At 43.7% G+C, this 18,343-nt stretch overlaps 1 protein-coding gene across 2 annotated transcripts; it reads right to left on the bottom strand.

Moving 5' to 3' along the window:
• Nucleotides 1-4,197: 4,197 nt before the first annotated feature.
• On the bottom strand, nt 4,198-15,902 carry CENPK (centromere protein K). Of its 2 annotated transcripts, XM_078872588.1 has the most exons (12): nt 15,535-15,902; nt 13,059-13,228; nt 12,566-12,703; nt 10,178-10,231; nt 9,466-9,541; nt 9,312-9,358; nt 8,951-9,033; nt 8,741-8,842; nt 8,138-8,273; nt 6,412-6,474; nt 6,128-6,162; nt 5,498-5,564 (listed from the first exon to the last, which is right to left on the bottom strand). In XM_078872588.1, the coding sequence occupies exons 2-12, from the start codon at nt 13,173-13,175 to the stop codon at nt 5,558-5,560; spliced, it is 858 nt and encodes a 285-aa protein (XP_078728714.1). In that variant the 5' UTR covers nt 13,176-13,228; nt 15,535-15,902; the 3' UTR covers nt 5,498-5,557. The 2 variants fall into 2 exon arrangements, with proteins under 2 accessions (XP_078728712.1, XP_078728714.1); XM_078872586.1 differs by lacking the exon at nt 6,128-6,162 and having other exon boundaries at nt 4,198-5,564.
• Nucleotides 15,903-18,343: the final 2,441 nt, after the last annotated feature.

Raw genomic sequence — 18,343 nt, 5'->3', positions numbered from 1 at the left:
GTTTCGCCGCATCAGCCCCCGGACCGCTGTACAATGTTGGAAGCAGACGGATAATCGATGATCGACAGCATTTTCGGGAGCTCAGCCCTGCACACATTCGGCTCAAAACAAGCCCCGACTAATACAAAATTGTGGCAACATAATTGGGGTACTTTTGGAAAGAGAAGCTCGATAATGAAAAGGAGAGTACCTCTGTCCCCAGAGAAAAACGCTTGAGTGAACGTTACCTGCTTTTCCACATGGCTCAGAATACGTGCATCACTTAATATGAAAATGGAACGGCTTAAACAAAAAAAGAGTAGCGGGAGAACGCTTGAAATTACATTTATGTAAACACGTGCATTGGAAAAATCACCGCATTATACTGAATGTCAATAAAATTGGGCTTGGGTAGATGTCGTGAGAAATTGATGGCCGGTGGTTGACAAACGACAGATGGAAACAGCGCCCGAGAAGACATCCACCGAAAAGATTGAGATATGAAAATCAGATCGTGTGCAGTGCTTCATGGATTGGTACTTTGCAAGACCGTGATATGGCAGACACGCAGGCAGGCTTTCATGTAGCAGTGGATAATTTTCATACAAAACCAATTCAAACACCAGTTAGAAAGCCAGTTGCTGGGTTCCCACTATAAATTCATCACATTTTCCAGCAAACCTCGAATCTTGGGATTATTTTTTCAGGATGGTTAGTACATTGGGGTGTTGTGCCAATGCCAATTTCGGGCCTTTAGAAACCAGAGAAAACCCACACGCCAGGAGATAACACTCAAATCTCTGCATATTATCTTCAATGCAGAATCCGACCAGTGAGTGGAAATCTACGAAACGCACTAACCACTAGTGCCATCTCCTGGCACCTTGCATCTCTCAAGACGCATGCCTACAACACTTCATTGTGCATTGGTGGCCACGCAAGCAGGAACTCGGCTCCTTGAGATTCTCAAATCCGATGAGATAGGGCCACCGAGCACGATTTGATAGGATCCTTAAACAATATATAAACGACCTTCAAATAATTAACCTCACCTCAATGCATATTCACAGGTCTTTAATGTTGGAACAAATGCATGTATGACCTAAGCAAGACGATTTCATCCATACTTAAAAATCCATTACCGCTTGTAATGGCAAATTAGTTGAGTAACGAGTGAGTGTAATTAGCTCTACAAGTACGATTGGAATTGTAACGAAACCAAGTGCAGTGGACCTTTCTGGAACTGCGGTTTCTTTGAAGTGCTAAATGGCTTATGCTAAAAAACACGGAACTCGTGGCCAAGACAGGCTTGGAGGTATTATTGGAGCACTGCCCACCACACCAAGCAATGCCCTCCTCACAAGACATCGAGTGTTATCGCAACTAGCACCCGATCCAAACATGGGTCTGCACTTGCCTCTGTTGGTGGAGGGATTCATTACAAGCCCCAGGGGGACGTTGCTTGTTGACGAGCTGGATTGCTTTGTTTGTGCACACCTGTGTAGCGCGATTTAGGGCTGTCTTGACACGAATTATCCGTCTTGGTTGTGGGCACTCGCTTGCTTAAGAGAATGTTCATAATGAATTTATTCTGTTGGAAGTCTTGTGGCCAGGAATATTCAGACTGGAAGGTGCAAAAACCGGTTGGCATAACCACAATCACGATTCCACTTCCACAAGTGTTTAATAATTACACTCTCTATAAGGCTAATACTTATAAGCTGTATATTATTTTGTCTGCATAAGCTTCGGAAACGTTGTACAGACGTCTACTTATGTTATACTATAAAACATGACGAATCATCACATGTTAGTTTACAACACGTTACAGTTTTGGCTGTGAACCACTTTCAAATGGTATTTAATGTTTCGCAACGCAAGCATTATTTACGTCATTACACTGTATTGAACTCTGTAAAAAGTGTAAAAAATAAAATCTGTGTGACTTCTGCATACATCAGTGCTGTACATTCGTAAAATTACTATAATCCAACAGATGCTTCTGAAACAATATACAACTAATGTGCACACATACTAGAGTTTGCAATGATATCATGCACCCGACCGGTAATCAACGAGCAGCCCTTTGTGCCAATGCACGGGATGGATGAGGGTTCGGCCACTCTGCAGGTCGTGGTGGGGGGGATCTCACCACGTTGGTCACAGTGTATGTTTGTGAAGGTGAAGAGCAGAGATTTTGGACTCCAGTACAACGGAGTTGTCTGCACTGCTACCCCTCTGCTGACAACATGCAGCCGGCATGTTTCGTTCATGGTGGTCACACGTGCACGCACTATGGAGGCAAATCAATGCCAAGCTTCTAAGATTTGACGAGATTGGGAGCATTCTGGGTGGTCGAAGGCAACTGGCTATAATTGACCAAAAACAATGTAACAGGCGAAATTGCATAAGTTCTGCTGCCAAACCTCAATAGCTTTTGGCAACATTGTATCTGCCTAGGATAATCCAAAAGAAAATTAAGTGAATTGCACCACAATTTATCTGAGTTTCAATTATTGCAAACAAACTGTAATATTGGCACTGAGAAAGCAGTGTTCAACCGAATGTGCTTTGCACGTTTTAAGTTCCCTAGAGCAGAAATTATCGTATACTATATCCCATCCCGACTTCTCTTTCTCAGGGCAACATTTAGTCCTCCACTCCATTCACTGTACGAACAACGGTTGTGATTGTCCAATTACTCCAAGGTATGTGAGGAATTAACAAACAGGTGCTTGACCCACCAATACCGTAATGCTATGCTGATCCTGATAGCACTGCATTGCAGCTGGCCTCGCGCAAGGCTGCGCTGATCAATGCCAAAAATGGCAATTTTCGGGTGTTTTCATCTCTTAATTACACCCACCGTGCCAAAGGGCCACCACTGACCATGCAAAAAGAGAATGGAGAATGGCTGGCATCTGTGAACGCTTGAGCACAGGTTTTATGGGATACTTTAAAAGAGCTTTCTCAGCTGCCTAATTGGTGTATTGCAACACCTAACCCATTGTGCCTACAACACATTAGGAGGCTTTGTGGAATTGTAGAGGTTAATGTGCTAGTACAGCAATTTGTCAATCCACTGCTGGATGAGGGCCTCCTCACAGCATCGTGGGCGTTGACCATATTTCACCGCGCCAGTCAATGCAAGTTGAAGACGGAGAGCATCGACATGCGGCATTGATGTGCAGCACAATGCATGTTCATGCACTGCCCTCAGCAATCCACAATATAGTCGCGAAGTAGCCTACAACACCCGTTTCATGCATGCCAGTTACCCCACCTAAGCACGACACAGGCTCAACACTGCATAACTTCAAAGGTTCAACGAGACTGGGCGAATTTCGGGTGACACGATCATCGGTATCTGAAAAAAATATACATATCAAAGTGAAATTTAATTGTTCTATAAGAAACACCCCAGGCAAGTACCAGCACTAAAGGGGCCACCACTGTGGTTATGGCAGTAATTAATATGCATGCAATTAATGTATTGCTTCAAGATTGGACGCATTCCAATGCAATGTACTTAATGGAAATGTATCCGATTATATTTATAAATTCATCTCAGAAGCTAAGCAGTCTTGAGCCTGGATATTTCTTGCATAGGTGACCACCACGTATAAGACAGGCGCTGGAAGCGGTGGCGACAAAGCCACTACTGTCCTGTACTATGCTTCCATGTCTATGCTCCCTGCCTTCAACAGACCCAGTGACCAGCATGGTAAAAGTAGCACAAGGCCCACGACCGATGAGGCATGACGAGGTCCACATCCAGCAGTGGAGTGACTAAGGTACCGTCTATGTAAAACTGAATGCTTGCACAGAGCATGCCAACTGTATATGCCCCAACCATGAGGGTCAATCCCAAAGGCAGATTCACACATGGTAACCCAATTAGTTGAGCTATCATTTGTGGCAAGATCACTTATGAAAAACACATTCCTGCGGAGGGAGCTGGTAGGAACACGTTGGGTTGCTTGGTCAATGACCAGGGTCATCCCGCAAATATGCCCGACTGTGAGGGCGGGCACAAGCCGGCGTGAGTAGGTAAAACGTTGAGTTTTATAAGGGCACCACGGGGTGACCAGCCCCTCCCCATCCAGCCCCACCCCTCCGACCCCCCACCCAGCCCCACCCTCCCCACTAGTCCCTCCTCCCCCACCCAGCCCCACCCTCCCCACCCAGCCCCTCCCTCCCCACCCAGCCCCTCCCTGCACGACGGACACAATAATCCCCTGTGGGCTGGTGTAACCAGGAGGTTCCTACCAGTAAAAGAGCTATACAGTATAGCTCAATGGGCTTTACCTGGTAAGATAAAAAAAATAGTTTACTTTACATTATTTAAAAGTCATTTGCTTACATTTCCTATACCGTGCACTATCGTGGACCATATGTGAAAAAGAGTTCATCGGATTCCTCCAGAATAAATCAATATTCTGATGCTGACACCGAGTGATCAGTCAAACGAGCAAATCCCTCTCGCAATCGCGCAACGAGATCGCCTACAACCGCTTTCTCCACATCGGAGCCATTAGTTGGTCAACTAACTTTCCACATTTCGAAGTGTGGAGTTCTATTTTCTGCTAATCACAGCAATGATATTTTGGTGCGCTCAGTTCTTTTTAATCAAGGGTTTTCATGAATTAACAACTTCATGGAAATGTGCAAGAATCCCGATTGCAAAATCTTATCTTATGGGCATCGCTGCGGCGAGATATTATTAGCTACCTTGCCTGGTCAACAGGTCACACGGGTTAGATCTCAGCTCTGACACATGGAAATTTACAGTTTGCATGTTCTCCCTGTGGTCGTTGATTTTTCTCCGGGTCCTCCGTTATTTTTCCCCCGCATTTAAAATCCACATGTGGTCTGGCCACAAATGAGCTATTCTTTGTGGCCAGGTCACTTCTGAAAAAGAGCTATACAGCTCAGTGGGCCTTACCTGGTAAAATAAAAAAAGTTACCATTAATCATATTATTGTGAATTTACCAACCCTTTATATAAACAGCATATTTAGGATTGTAACTCATAATTTTTATTTAAAGCTTTCGTGACTGCAGGGATTCATATCGATAAAGTCACATAGAAGGGAAACAATAAAATAGTACAATTATAAAACAATAAAATTATCACTGAGAATATTATTGAGAATTTTTTTGTTTTATAATTTTATTATTTTATTGTTTCCCTTCTACGTGACTTTACCAAAAGAACCAAGAATATCTCATCATTTGTTGGCACATATATAAGTGATGAAGTACGTCACTACAGTGGATTCGCTTGAAAGTAGACCGTCTTTACTGCAAGCAACTGATTGGTGCAACTGCTCGCAACTGGTTGCAGAAACATCCAGACCTGAGCGATCAGTTGCATTAAACTTGAATGCATGCAGTCTTAATGCCTTCATCATTGTTGCTCCACGCTACTCGTGGTAGAACTGAATGCGGATTTTGTTGTGATCCTCCGGATGCGTGACCGCCATGTCGAAGCGGAGAAGTTTCTCGACAAACGGAGGCCAGAAGTTGTCCTGCACAGTGATGTACGGGTCGTGCGGAGAACTTGTCATCTGGTTCATCAGCAACTGTGGCAAGGGAAGGTGAAAAAAGTCGGTGAGTGGGGCTCATGGTTTATACACCACAATCTCTTCCAGTCTAATATCAGGGTTAGTTAAACTGTTGCCTAGAATGCCACGTCAGGGATATAAACGGTTTTACAGTGGTTAGCGTGCTGCACTAAGCTGCCAACCTGAATTTGAGTCCTGGCCATGGCCAACATCAGTGGCAAGTGATATCCAAACCGGTACTGGACACACCAATCCGCACCGACCAGCATAGTGAAGCATGGTAAAAACAACCCTCATTACTCATTCCATCCAGCAGTGGAACGGAGAAAGCGTTGTCACTTTGGTGGAAGTGATTCCCTGCTCATAATGAGCAATGAGGCTGCGATCCTCTCTTGTTAACAGCACAGACAGTGGTGGAAACTTCACATTCTTACGGCGGGCACCAGTCTTATCGATATGGCAACCGCTTGACTTTCCCGCAAAGTGGGACCCCCCATTTATTGACCCTGGGAGGGATGATCGGCTTGGTCAATCCCCAACAAAGATTTGAATTTGTAACCTTGTTCAGGTGAACCACTCACTCTACTGCTGAGCCACTTTGCTGGTTAAATGTCATCTGAAGCAGTGTATGGGGGGGGGGGGAATTACCCAAGGTATATTATGCAACCAGCTACAGATCCATAAAGTATTCAGATGTTCAGTTGTCTTGACAATAAATAAACCTTAGAATGTTGCTGTTACACGTGCACACAAACACGACACCACATGTAAAACATATGAATCGTAAGTTACAACATCTGCAGAACACTTCCAAAATTCATTTACGGAGTTGGTAGGAAGTGATTGCAGCAACGAATTCACTTGCCTCCAGTATTTCGTGGATAGCAATGTAGTCTATGTTTTTGGTGCTGTTCACATTTGTAGATTTCTGCCATGGAAAAACACACAAATAAAAAGTAATTACATTTATATATGTTACATTTATACATGTTATAACACTGTTAATGTGTATCCAAGTGTAATGTAGCTCTCAGAGACACCGTCGTGTTCAGTTATATGTATATTTATTATGAAGTCCTCCGACTCACTAATAACTTAACGAGTAACCGCGAGTGACTATATACACTTGGGTAACTAAGATAACTCTATTCTGAGAGAACATAACTCTCGCCTTCCAAGACAACAAGGTGCCCACTCCAGGATAATGAAGACGACACGCTCCAAGGTGGCGACGGCAGTTCCCCACAACAGCAGCCCAGAGCCCCGGTTCGTGCCGGCTTTTATCCCCCTGACGACCCGGCCACGCCCCTATTCCCGAACCCTCTCTTACCGCACCTGGCCCTGTCTGTCTCTGCCCTTGTTACAATTTACGTCCGTTAAGTCCCATGCTTCCCCTCACGCGACCCTGTCAAAGCTTGTCGCATCAATCATTATTAGCGACCACTTAGGTCCCGCATTACCCGAACCCGTTACGTTAATTAGTAACCATGGCCACGGGGAGACGTACTGTCCGTACATCCCCACGTATTGTCCTTACACAGGTATATAATATTGACACTCAATATGCTGTTTGCTTATATCCTGTTAACACATTGGAAGTTTGCTTAAACGTGCTATTTATGTAGTAATAGGTTTTTACCCTTTCAACTGGTACAAAAACTGACACCTTTATACAAGGCATCATGTTTGCAATAACCACAACACAAGCAGTCAAAATGCAAACAAAAAGAAACAACTCTGATGATGATAATGATATGCACTGTCCTTGAAGTTGATTGGTCCACACCTGAGACAGCTTTTCTTAGAGCCTAGTCTCCATTGGTGTTGGACCAGATGACGCCAAAAAAGGTGTCAGTTTTTGTACCAGTTGAAAGGGTAAAAACCTATTACTATATTTTGCCACTGGTAAAGGAGGTCTCATAGTGCTATTTATGTGTTAACAGCATTCACCAACAACCAACACCTTAACACAACAATGTAAACGCTTAGCATTTGGCGTTAAGCCATTCACAACAATGGTTTAGATGTAATTATCATATATTGAATGTATTTCAAAACCATTCAAATAACTCAACGTACTAATATTGAATGCATCTTACCGCACAATCACATGTGACCTGCCGGTTTAACTGTGGTGTACCCATTTATACTGCTGGGTGAACCGTGCATGGGGGGGGAAACCTGACCATCGTTTCAACTGGCTCACAGAGAGATCAGATCAGCGAACTCTAGATGACAAGTGCAGTGTGCCAACCATTACACTGGGGCAACGTGATGATGATGCACGTTTCATTTGGACGTACTGGCGGTACACCGTTGCAGCATAACACACCGGACTTCCTAAAAACAGTCTAAAATATAAGTTTTAACTGACAATTGTCTTCCGACTGCTTCGACATAACGAGAATTGATTTTGATGTGCACTGCAGGATTTTTTGAATGGGGTTCCGAATTGTGGGAGAATAAATAATTATTGCGAAAAAAATTTGCTTTATTTTTTTAATACCGCGCACCGGTGGACTGCCAATACGTTCATTTCACAATCTTGTATCACTCTCACCATCCAGGCAGCCGAGAAAAGCTGAACTTACCTTCTTCCTCTTGCCATGAACACCATTTTCCGTTGGTAGCGGGAAAAATTCATTTGAAAACTCAAAGAGAGCCTTATTCAGCTTTTTGTAATGCAGCATAGCCTTGCGCAGTCGCTCCTGCATTTCTCTGGGGAGGCTAAAAGGCAGGGGGCAGTACAACCATTACTTACTGCTGGCAAAAGATGAAGCCACTCATTGCTAACATTAAGCCTCCCCTATATGCAGGGGTTTTATGAACATCGACCTGGAACTGAAGGTATATATTTTTCAAAACCGTATTAGTTTTATGAAAGAGTTAATAATGTTGTTAATGTAGTAAAACATTATGCAATTTCTGCAATAGATAACCTCTGTTTATTACTGTAAAGGGGTAACCACCATATAATCACGTGCATTTAGCTATCCTTAAAAAGTTATATCTTATCAAAGTATGCTAACTTTACTATTGAAACACTAACGAAACATATATAAATAACTTTACAAAACTTAAATGATGGTTAGAAACAGTCTGAAACCAAGTGAGAATGTTAAGAATGGTCTTTAAAATTATTAGTGTGCCGACTTTACATAAATGTGGGCGATTAAACACGTGTTCCAGCATACTCTTGGCTTGATGACGTGTTGGCGGTATCCGTAGCCAGCTGAGCCAGTTTCTCTTTAAGTGCTTGTTGAATTTTCTTTTGATCTTCCAGATAGGCCCTCTCTCTGCAACAACACTCATTGTGAGACACGATCGATATACTTCACACAGATTCATCCAGATAAAAAAAAACACCACCAGCAAACAGGAAAATACGCTTTCAGGTCTCGTACCTTTCAAGTTCGGACTCGAGGGCTTTTGTTGTGGTTCTATAAAATGACAATGTTTCCTCCAGTTGACTGATAACTTGTTTAAGCTGTTGGTGCAAAATACAAAAAAAAAATCACCACTTGCAAAGTCATCCACTTGCGAGAATTATTGGAAGTCTCAGGAATCAACAATAAAAAATACATTAATTAATACTCTTAGGTTTTTTCGGTAAAGTAACGTAGGTAAAAAATAATACAAATAATAGAAATAATAATAATTTTTTTTATTATTATTTTACCTACGTGACTTTACCGAAAAACCCTAAGAGTATGTATCCTTGCAGTCATGAAAACTTCAAATCTAGAACATAAATGTATATCTTACCTTCTCTTCTGCCACCACAAGTGCGCATTCAGGATATTTAAGAGGCACTAGAATACAGGAAAAATATTTGTTTAAGATACAAAAACAATATTTCAAGTATTTTAATGTCTTGTGGCAAGGTCACTTTTCGAATATTACAAAAAACATGTCTTACTCAGCTGTTTTGTTTCCGTTGAAATTTCAACTTCAGCATTCAGCAACCATTTCTTTGCCAAAAGTATATCCAAAATCTGATAGAAACACACACGTACATCTAGTATAAGTTATGACTATGAATGAAACCTTCATTTTCCTGTGCTAAGAGGTGAATTCAATTCCATGAACTAGGCACAGCTGTTTGACACAACCTGGAACTGCAGTGGTACTTCCATTATGCACAGATTCTCAACATCTGGTAGGAACCACCTGGTTCCACCAGCCCACAGGGGATTATTGTGTCCGTCCGTCGTGCATCTAAAAATGGGAGGGGTCGGGCTTGGTGGAGAGGGGAGGGTGGAGAGGGGCTGGGTGGGGAGGGGCTGGGTGGGGAGGGTGGGGAGGGGCTGGGTGGGGAGGGTAGGGCTGGGTGGGCCAGGGCTGGTCACCCCGTAGTGCCCTTATAAACCTCAACGTTTAACCTACTAAAGCCGGCTTGTGCCCGCCCTCACAGTCGGCCATATTTGCGGAATACACCACGCCGCCGTTGACCCTGGCCATTGACCGAGCAACCCAACGTTCCTACCAGCTCCCTCCGCAGGGATGTGTTAAAGCATGTATTATATTTTAAATCAGTGGGGATGACCGCATTATCAATTGTAGCTGCACTGTTAGAACTTTCCGGTTTTATCTCAGATGCGGTAATGAAATGTAATGATTTCAAATCTTACCGGATTCTCAGGAGACACAGGAGTGGCTTCTTGCATACAAATTCTTGCTTGCATCTGCAAAAGACAAGGACAATTTTCACAATTAAAATCGCTATATTGAATATTATTTAACGTTAAAGATCTACGTATATTGGTACTTTTTTGTAAAAAAACATAAATTGTGTTCAATTAATATACAAAAGCTTCTTCTTGGTTCTTTCGGTAAAGTCACGTAGAAGGGAAGTAATAAAATAATAAAAATAAAACATAATAAAACAATTCTCACGACGTTTCGGCCACAACGCAAGCAGCCATCCTCAGGCGAAGAATGAAACACCCCAAGCTTGGAGCGTATATTTAAGCTGGGTTAGAGGGGGGGGAGGTGGGAAGAAGAGCGCCTAAACAAAATAATTTGCATATCAAGAGGAATTCAGCATATGGAAAATGCGTAGGAGGTGGGCGGGGGGGGTTCCAAATCAATACTATGCCCGTGCATTATGCAGGATTAGCAGCATCAAAGGGGGGGGGGAAGGGGGGGAGCATTAACAAAGGAAAGGAATGTTAATAGTATGTAGCTGTAGTTACTAAACAACCACGTAAAAAACTACAGTATAAACTGCATGACAAACTAAAGTATAAACTACATAGCATCATCAGTAAACTTACTATACTCTACAATAAGCTGAGTTACTAACAGTAAGTAATACATGAAAAATTCTACGTTGTAAAAAATTATATAATATGCTTCCATCTAAACTTTATTCTCTTACATCACACGCGTCTATACCGTACTATATACTTCCATAGGCAAAACCAACATTAAATTACATACTGTATTGCTATAAACCACCCTATACCTTATACATTTTTAATATAACACTATGTATTATTCTACCCACCCTAATGTGTATCAAAATGGTTTATTACGTCCTTCCAGTGATTGCTAAGCCAGAATCCATCTTCTCGGTTAAAATTGTCTCTGTGTTTGTAAATGTGGATCGCCTCATGTACGAATCTCTCATGATAGCCAGATGGCTTGCAGAGAACCTCTGTCTTGGAGAAGTCAATGTCATGTGAGCCCACTGAGTTGTAACAGTGATCTGCCACGGCTGAGGTGTTTGTCCTACAGTGTTTCAGGTCAGCTTTATGTTCACGGATGCGGTCCGAGACATGTCGTTTGGTTTCCCCAATGTAACTGCTACCACAGAGGCAACTTAGTTTGTAGACACCAGGGTACTGTATGTCTGGAACCACATCTTTTACAGACGGTACCAGATCACGGATTTTATGTACTGTGTTGAATCGGACCTGGATCTTGTGTTTAATCAGGATTTTGGAGATCTTTTTTGTGACCCCAGCAATGTAGGGTAAGGTGATGGTCTTGAAAGGCTCCTCAACAGGATCCTTCTTGGTGGTTGGAGTGATGGCTTTGCGGATTGTGTAGTCGGAGTAACCATTAGCCTTAAGAGCTTGGCGTACGTGTTTGAGTTCACTGGAAATGTGTTCATGGTCGGAGATGCATTGGGCTCTATGATATAGAGTCTTGATGAGGGAATTCTTCTGGGATGGATGGTGGTGGGAATCCGGTTTTAGATAAGCATCCGTGTGGGTGGCTTTCCTGTAGACAGAGTGGCTCATTGAACCATCAGGTCTCCTTTTGATTAGGACATCCAAAAAGGGTAGCTTGCCATCATTTTCGACTTCCATGGTGAATCTGATGGCTGGGTGTATGGAATTGATATGGTCGAGAAATTGGTCTACAAAAGCTTATTCAGTGAACTCATCTAATGAATTACAGGGTGATTAAAAATAAAAAAAAGGTTTGTTACTATCACGCAGAAAAATATAAAAATCTAAAGGCACACGGTTAGCGAAATCAGAGATCTTTCCGGAAGAAAGCAATTTTCCACAACATTGAGGCCTTTCTTTCTTCTCAATGACAAAAAATAAGCCGCTATTAATTGTATTATTCAGGTTTGTGATCAAAATGGGCAACTATGGGAACCAAATTGCAAACTCATCGACAGTGTCCTCAAAATACTGGGATCGTTTAGAATGGAGGGTGCCTTGCCACGTCAATTGTATTTGCAAAACCCCGTTATTCCCATGAAGATCAAATGCATCCCATTTCTTTTATGTTTGAGCGCATAACAAAGCAAAATATATAAAAGCATAACAAGTATACAAGGTTAAATATAGCTTAAACACGTGATTGTCCTGGAGGTGTTGGTGGAGCAGTACTACCCTGGCATGTGACATTTCTGCACAGCATGAAGACAGCCGACAAGCTTTGCCTTGATTTGCAGTCATTTCAAGAGCACACTATACAAATAAAATCTGTCAAGATGTCTGTTAAGAGGATAGATTTCAAAGCACCGTGATTGCCTCTGCGTGCATTGAAATACTCACTTCATTCACCTCCCTCCAGACGGATTCACAATCCATAATTATCTTCTCACGAACGTCCTTGTTATCTGTTGTCTCCTTTGGTACATCTGGTGCCAGGAACTCCTGGAATACCTGGGAGCGCTTGGCCAGCATCTGCACCTGTAACCACACGACAGTGTAGAGTAAGTATGTTGAACTTCTTTCGCACCGTACGTAGGAAACCGTGCTAATTGGAGGTGAATGCTGTCTAGATTCCCTGTATAGCCATACACTGTTGTGGAAAGTGCTATTTGAGAGCACATTAAGGCAGGTGTAGCACACAAGGTGGTATGGCTATCCCTGGTAATCGCCACGAGTGGAAATCGAACTTGGGTCGCATAGTCCGTAGCGCAGTGCGATAACCACTACAATACAACTCCCCACTCACTGAAGCATATGTACACTCTTGGAGATGCATCACCACCGGCACACTGGATGTTTGGTCCAGCAGTAATAGTTGTTACAGACCACGTACCTCATCCAGGAGTTTCTTTTGCCGTTTTTGTAGATGCTGCAGTGCAGAAACGCCATGCTTCACTCCATTTGTTTCCTCTGAAATGTCTCCAACCGTTTCTTCATCAAGGCTGTCCATTGTTGTCGGCAGAGTTCAGTTCCCACACTCGTTATTCAAAGTGTGGTCCAACCCTGTTGTTACACGGCCAAGGGGAGGCTCTGTTATTACAACAGTGTACTTGTATAGCCCGTTGTGGGTTGGGTTGAATGCGTGCTAATCCAAGTTGAACCACGTGGGGACGATCACGTGATGCTAAACTCAAAAAATATCTGCAGTTGCCATGGGCAATCAACATATAGCAAAAGTTGGTTCATGACCAACTTGCATGGATTTTTGTGTTAAAATACGTAGATTTTTTTTGGGAGATAGTTTATTCCCCCACTCGAAACATTTAAAATGATAATCAAGTAAACATACTCAGAGCAACAAAAAAACGCGTTCGCAAAGAGAGCGGCAGTGCACAATCAATTTAAAATAACATTTCCAGTAACACAAGTTGACTCGAATAAAACACTCATAAAAAATATTTATACTAACAAATAATCGTGCTGTCTAAAAACCCGTTCCAATGATGAGACAGTCGTGACAAGGATACATCCTTAAGCGACAGTAGTTCTATATTATGATTTGCACCTATTAGGCGCCATTCACAATATCTCAAGGCGCCACTCATAAAACAATAATACTGTACTATACATATATAAATACGAGCTTTACTACCAAGCTTCGCCTGGGACTTGGGACTCACGACGCCCGGCCGCCTTTGTCTCCCCAGTGGCGATGTTCACACACCACACCAGTTACTCGTTTGAGGCTGAGTCGACCTATGGGAGGCCCTGGACCGGTTCAAATAATCGTCACCGGTGGTGGCCATGAGCGGGAATCGAACTCGGGTCGCCGGGTTCGTAGCGCAGCGTAGCGCTAACCGCTACACTACAATGCGTTACACTTCCACGTGCGCGGGTCACGTGACAGATTTGACGTCATAGCTCACCTGCTGTGAAAAAAATATACAGTATGCATTACTGTATTGAGCTCCCCCTCCAAAAAAACAAAAGTGTATGTTTATAATGTGTGCATGGTGTACATTCTGGAAAGTACCCACATGGCAAATTTCCAGTTTGTTGCATGTCGGGAAGTACGCTAAATATGTTGAACAGATACACATTATATTCTTAGGTTTTTTTCGGGTAAAGTCACGTAGGTAAAACATTAAAATTAATAAAAGTAAAATAAAATAAAAATAACGACGTTTCGGAGGCAACACAAGCCTCCGTCTTCAGGTGGAACCGTCACAGCCACGACAGCTGTATCAAGTAAATGAGAGATTTCAGGAGCTACCACTCCGTTTATATAATGGTTGGAGAGGGGGGGAGGGCCAAGTACAGCACACTTTTATTCATATGGTAAGGTGAGGCTTAAGAGGGTGAGCCTTTGTTATGGAGAGGTACGGTTTGTGACTCAACCTGGCCTACTTAACAATAGTGTGAAAAGGAGAAACATGGTAAACCTGTAATAGTTGTCTGTAAAATAAGATTGGTCAAATAAGTGTAGTTAAATCTTTTTTGCATGGTTAATTACATCTTTCCAATGATTACTCAGTTTGTAACCATCATCACGGTTGAAATTATGTCTGTGTTTGTATATTTGTATGGCTTCGTGTACAAACCTTTGATGGTAGCCAGGAGGTTTGCAGAGAACCTTGGTCTCAGAATAGACAATTTCATGAGAGCCCACCGAGTTGTATATAAACGGAGTGGTAGCTCCTGCAATCTCTCATTTACTTGATACAGCTGTCGTGGCTGTGACGGTTCCGCCTGAAGACGGGGGCTTGTGTTGCCTCCGAAACGTGGTGATTTTTATTTTATTTTTATTAATTTTAATGTTTTACCTACGTAACTTTACCGAAAAAACCTAATAATATGAATCATTGCAGTCACGAAAGCTTCAAATCTACAGATACACATTCACAACTTTGCCTTTTATATACATGGAGATTACATACCGCCTGTAATATACAGGGCGGCCGCTGGCTTCAAACCGTGAACGTCTGCAACAAGTGGCGAAGGCGCTACTGCTACGCCATGTCACTGCCATAAAGCAGTGCATTAGGGTAATTCATATACTTTATATATAAAAAGAACGGCGATGTATTTCGTTGGAAGCTGCCCGTGGGGCGGCAAGATCGCAGGGGAGAATGCGCCAGAGGCTGTCTGCCGCTGTACGTGTCCACACGATGACAAGCCACTTCGGCGAGCTGTCAGCTCGCTCCTTTAAAAAGTATAAAGCTACGTAACTTAAAAAAGTGAGCCTTACCTGGTAAAATAACAAAGAGTGAGTGGTGAATAAAGAGAGAGAGAGCAGCGATGGCACCCCAAGGCATCGGAGCTCAGCACCTCGCAACACCGCAGTCAACTCTTAAAACCACCTCGCTCACCAATTTAAGACGAACCGCAACGTTGCAGCAGCAGCAGTAGAAGCAGCAGTAGTAGCAGCAGCAGCAGGGGTATAGTCGTTACCCTTTCAGTAATTCTAGCACCCACTGCGAACGCGTTCGTTCGACAAAATCACACGCGAGGCCTGCACCTCGCCTAGCGCCGCCACACCACAGGCAACTCTTTAACACGACCGCCGCGCTCGCCGATTTGTGACAGAGGGCAGCGTCCCACAGCACGCACGGCAATTGCGCGTCCACTGCGCTGTGTTTGTTCGACGAGATAAAGTGGAGAGAGAGGCGAGAGAGATGGATTCGTCTACGCGCGCGTTTAACGTTGAGGGAACGCGATTCAAGTTGCCGCCTTTGGGCTTCCCAGGACGCACCGCGCGTGTGACGACGTCACCGATGGTTGGAGGGTGGGGGCGGTGGTCAGTGGGTGGGGGATGGGGGGGTGGGGGGAATGGACGGGGGGATGAGGGGTGGGGGTGGGGGCGGTGGTCAGTGGGTGGGGGGAGGATGGGGGATGAGGGGTGGGGGCGGTGGTCAGTGGGTGGGGAGATGGGGGTGGGTGGGGGGATGGGGGTGGGTGGGGGGATGGGGGGGCGTGGTGGGACGGGTGGGGAGCGGTGGTGCTGCGGTTAGCGCGCTACGCTGCGCCAATGAAACCCCGGCGGCGTCCCGGCCACCAACACCGGTGACGATTATCTGAACCGAGTCCCTGGGCCTCCCCTAGGTCGACTCGGCATCAAATGAGTACCCGGTGCGGTGGTGTAGTAAACATCGCCACCGGGGAGACAAATGCGGCCGGGCGCGGTGATTGTCACCAACCCCCCCCTCGTGTATCAGAGTGCCGGCCTTCATAGGTGCTACTCGCTAACAGCACTTGCCCCAACAATCTGTTACAGGCTACATGGGGGATCTTTGTCTTTTTGGTGGGGGGGGGGGCGAGACCACGTGCTCGCTCAACGTTTCAGAATAATCAGAATCCGATTTATCCATAGAACACTTTTTTGCCAGTGTCAAAGTACGAAAAATAAGGGTTTGTTTGTTCCCTTTCTGGCAATAAAACGGGTGTTAAGATGTTCAAACACCAAAATAGAAACCCTTTTAAAGAAATCAAGTCTGAATTTATTTGTGGTGGACATGCAAACATCAGTTTAATTCCAGAAAGGGTAAAACCTAGTACTAGATTTGAAGCTTTCGTGACTGCAATGATTCATATTCTTAGGTTTTTTCGGTGAAGTCACGTAAGTAAAAAAACATTAAAAAGTAAATTAAAATAAAAATCACGACGTTTCGGAGGCAACACAAGCTTCCGTCTTCAGGTGGTACCGTCACAGCCACGACAGCTGTATCAAGTAAATGAGAGAGTGCAGGAGTTACCACTGCGTTTATATAATGGTTGGAGAAGGTGGTGGGGCAAGGGCCGCATACTTATTATTAATATGGTAAGGTGAGGCTTGAGACTAAGAATAGACTGCATTACAAAGGCTGAGCCTTTGTTATGGAGAGGTGCGGTTTGTGACTCAACCTGTAACAGGGAGACCACCACTAGACATGGTTAAACTGTGATGGTTGTCTGTCAAATAAGTTGCCAAATAAGTGTAGTTAAATCTTTTTTGCATGGTTAATCACATCTTTCCAATGATTACTCAGTTTCTAACCGTCATCACGGATGAAATTATGTCTGTGTTTGTATATTTGTATGGCTTCGTGTACAAACCTTTGATGGTAGCCAGGAGGTTTGCAGAGAACCTTGGTCTCGGAAAATACAATTTCATGAGAGCCCACCGAGTTGTAGCAATGATCGGCAACGGCCGAAGAATCAGTTCTGCCGTGTTTCAGATCTGACTTGTGCTCGCGGACACGATCAGAAACATGACGTTTCGTTTCTCCAATGTAGCAATCACCACAAATGCAACTCAATTTGTAGACTCCAGGATACTGTAAGTCAGGAACGACATCCTTCACAGATGAAATCAAATCACGGATTTTATGCACTGTACTGAATCAGACTTGGATCTTATGTTTTTTTAGAATTTTGGAGATCTTTTTGGTCACGCCTGCTATGTATGGCAACGTGATAGTTTTGGTCGGAGTTTCATGTGGCTGTTTCTGTATGATGGGAGAAACAGCTTGGCGGATAGTGCGGTCAGAGTATCCGTTCATCCTGAGGGCCCGATGTACATGTCTTAATTCACCGGCCAGGTGGTGTTGGTCAGAAATGCCATGGGCTCTGTGGTATAGCGTTTTGATGAGATAATTCTTTTGAGATGGGTGGTGGTGGGAATCCGGTTTCAAGTAGGAATCTGTGTGGGTGGCTTTCCTGTAGACAGAATGTCCCAAGGATCCGTCAGGCCTCCTCTCAAACAGAATATCAAAGAATGGTAGTTTACAGTCTTTCTCCACTTCCATGGTGAATCTGATGGATGGGTGTCTAGAATGACTATATCATCTCTCTTTATTAGGTCCGCGAGTTCAGAGCGTTCGTTTTTGCTGATGTTACTAGTGGGTTTCTTAGCATTCTTAAGAATAGTAGCTATTACAGCTCTTGCTACATCCGCATGGATGTGTCCTATGCCTCTGAGGGCTACATCAATCTGAGAAATCATATCCTCTACTGGTATATATTTAGGGGTGACGGCGAAATTTAGTCCTTTGGCCAGTACCGTTTTTAGATTGTCAGAAATTGGGATGTTACTCTGATTAATCACGGTCTTGTTAACATCCAGCTTTGCGATGTGTGGCTCTGGTTTCTTCTTAGATAGGAGGTTGAATTTAGAAATCAGGTTAGTTTTTTTACCTACGT

This window comes from Lampetra fluviatilis, chromosome 34 (genome assembly GCF_964198595.1).
Source record: "Lampetra fluviatilis chromosome 34, kcLamFluv1.1, whole genome shotgun sequence".
Classification (NCBI taxonomy): domain Eukaryota; kingdom Metazoa; phylum Chordata; class Hyperoartia; order Petromyzontiformes; family Petromyzontidae; genus Lampetra; species Lampetra fluviatilis.
This window is presented reverse-complemented; position numbering and strand designations above follow the sequence as displayed.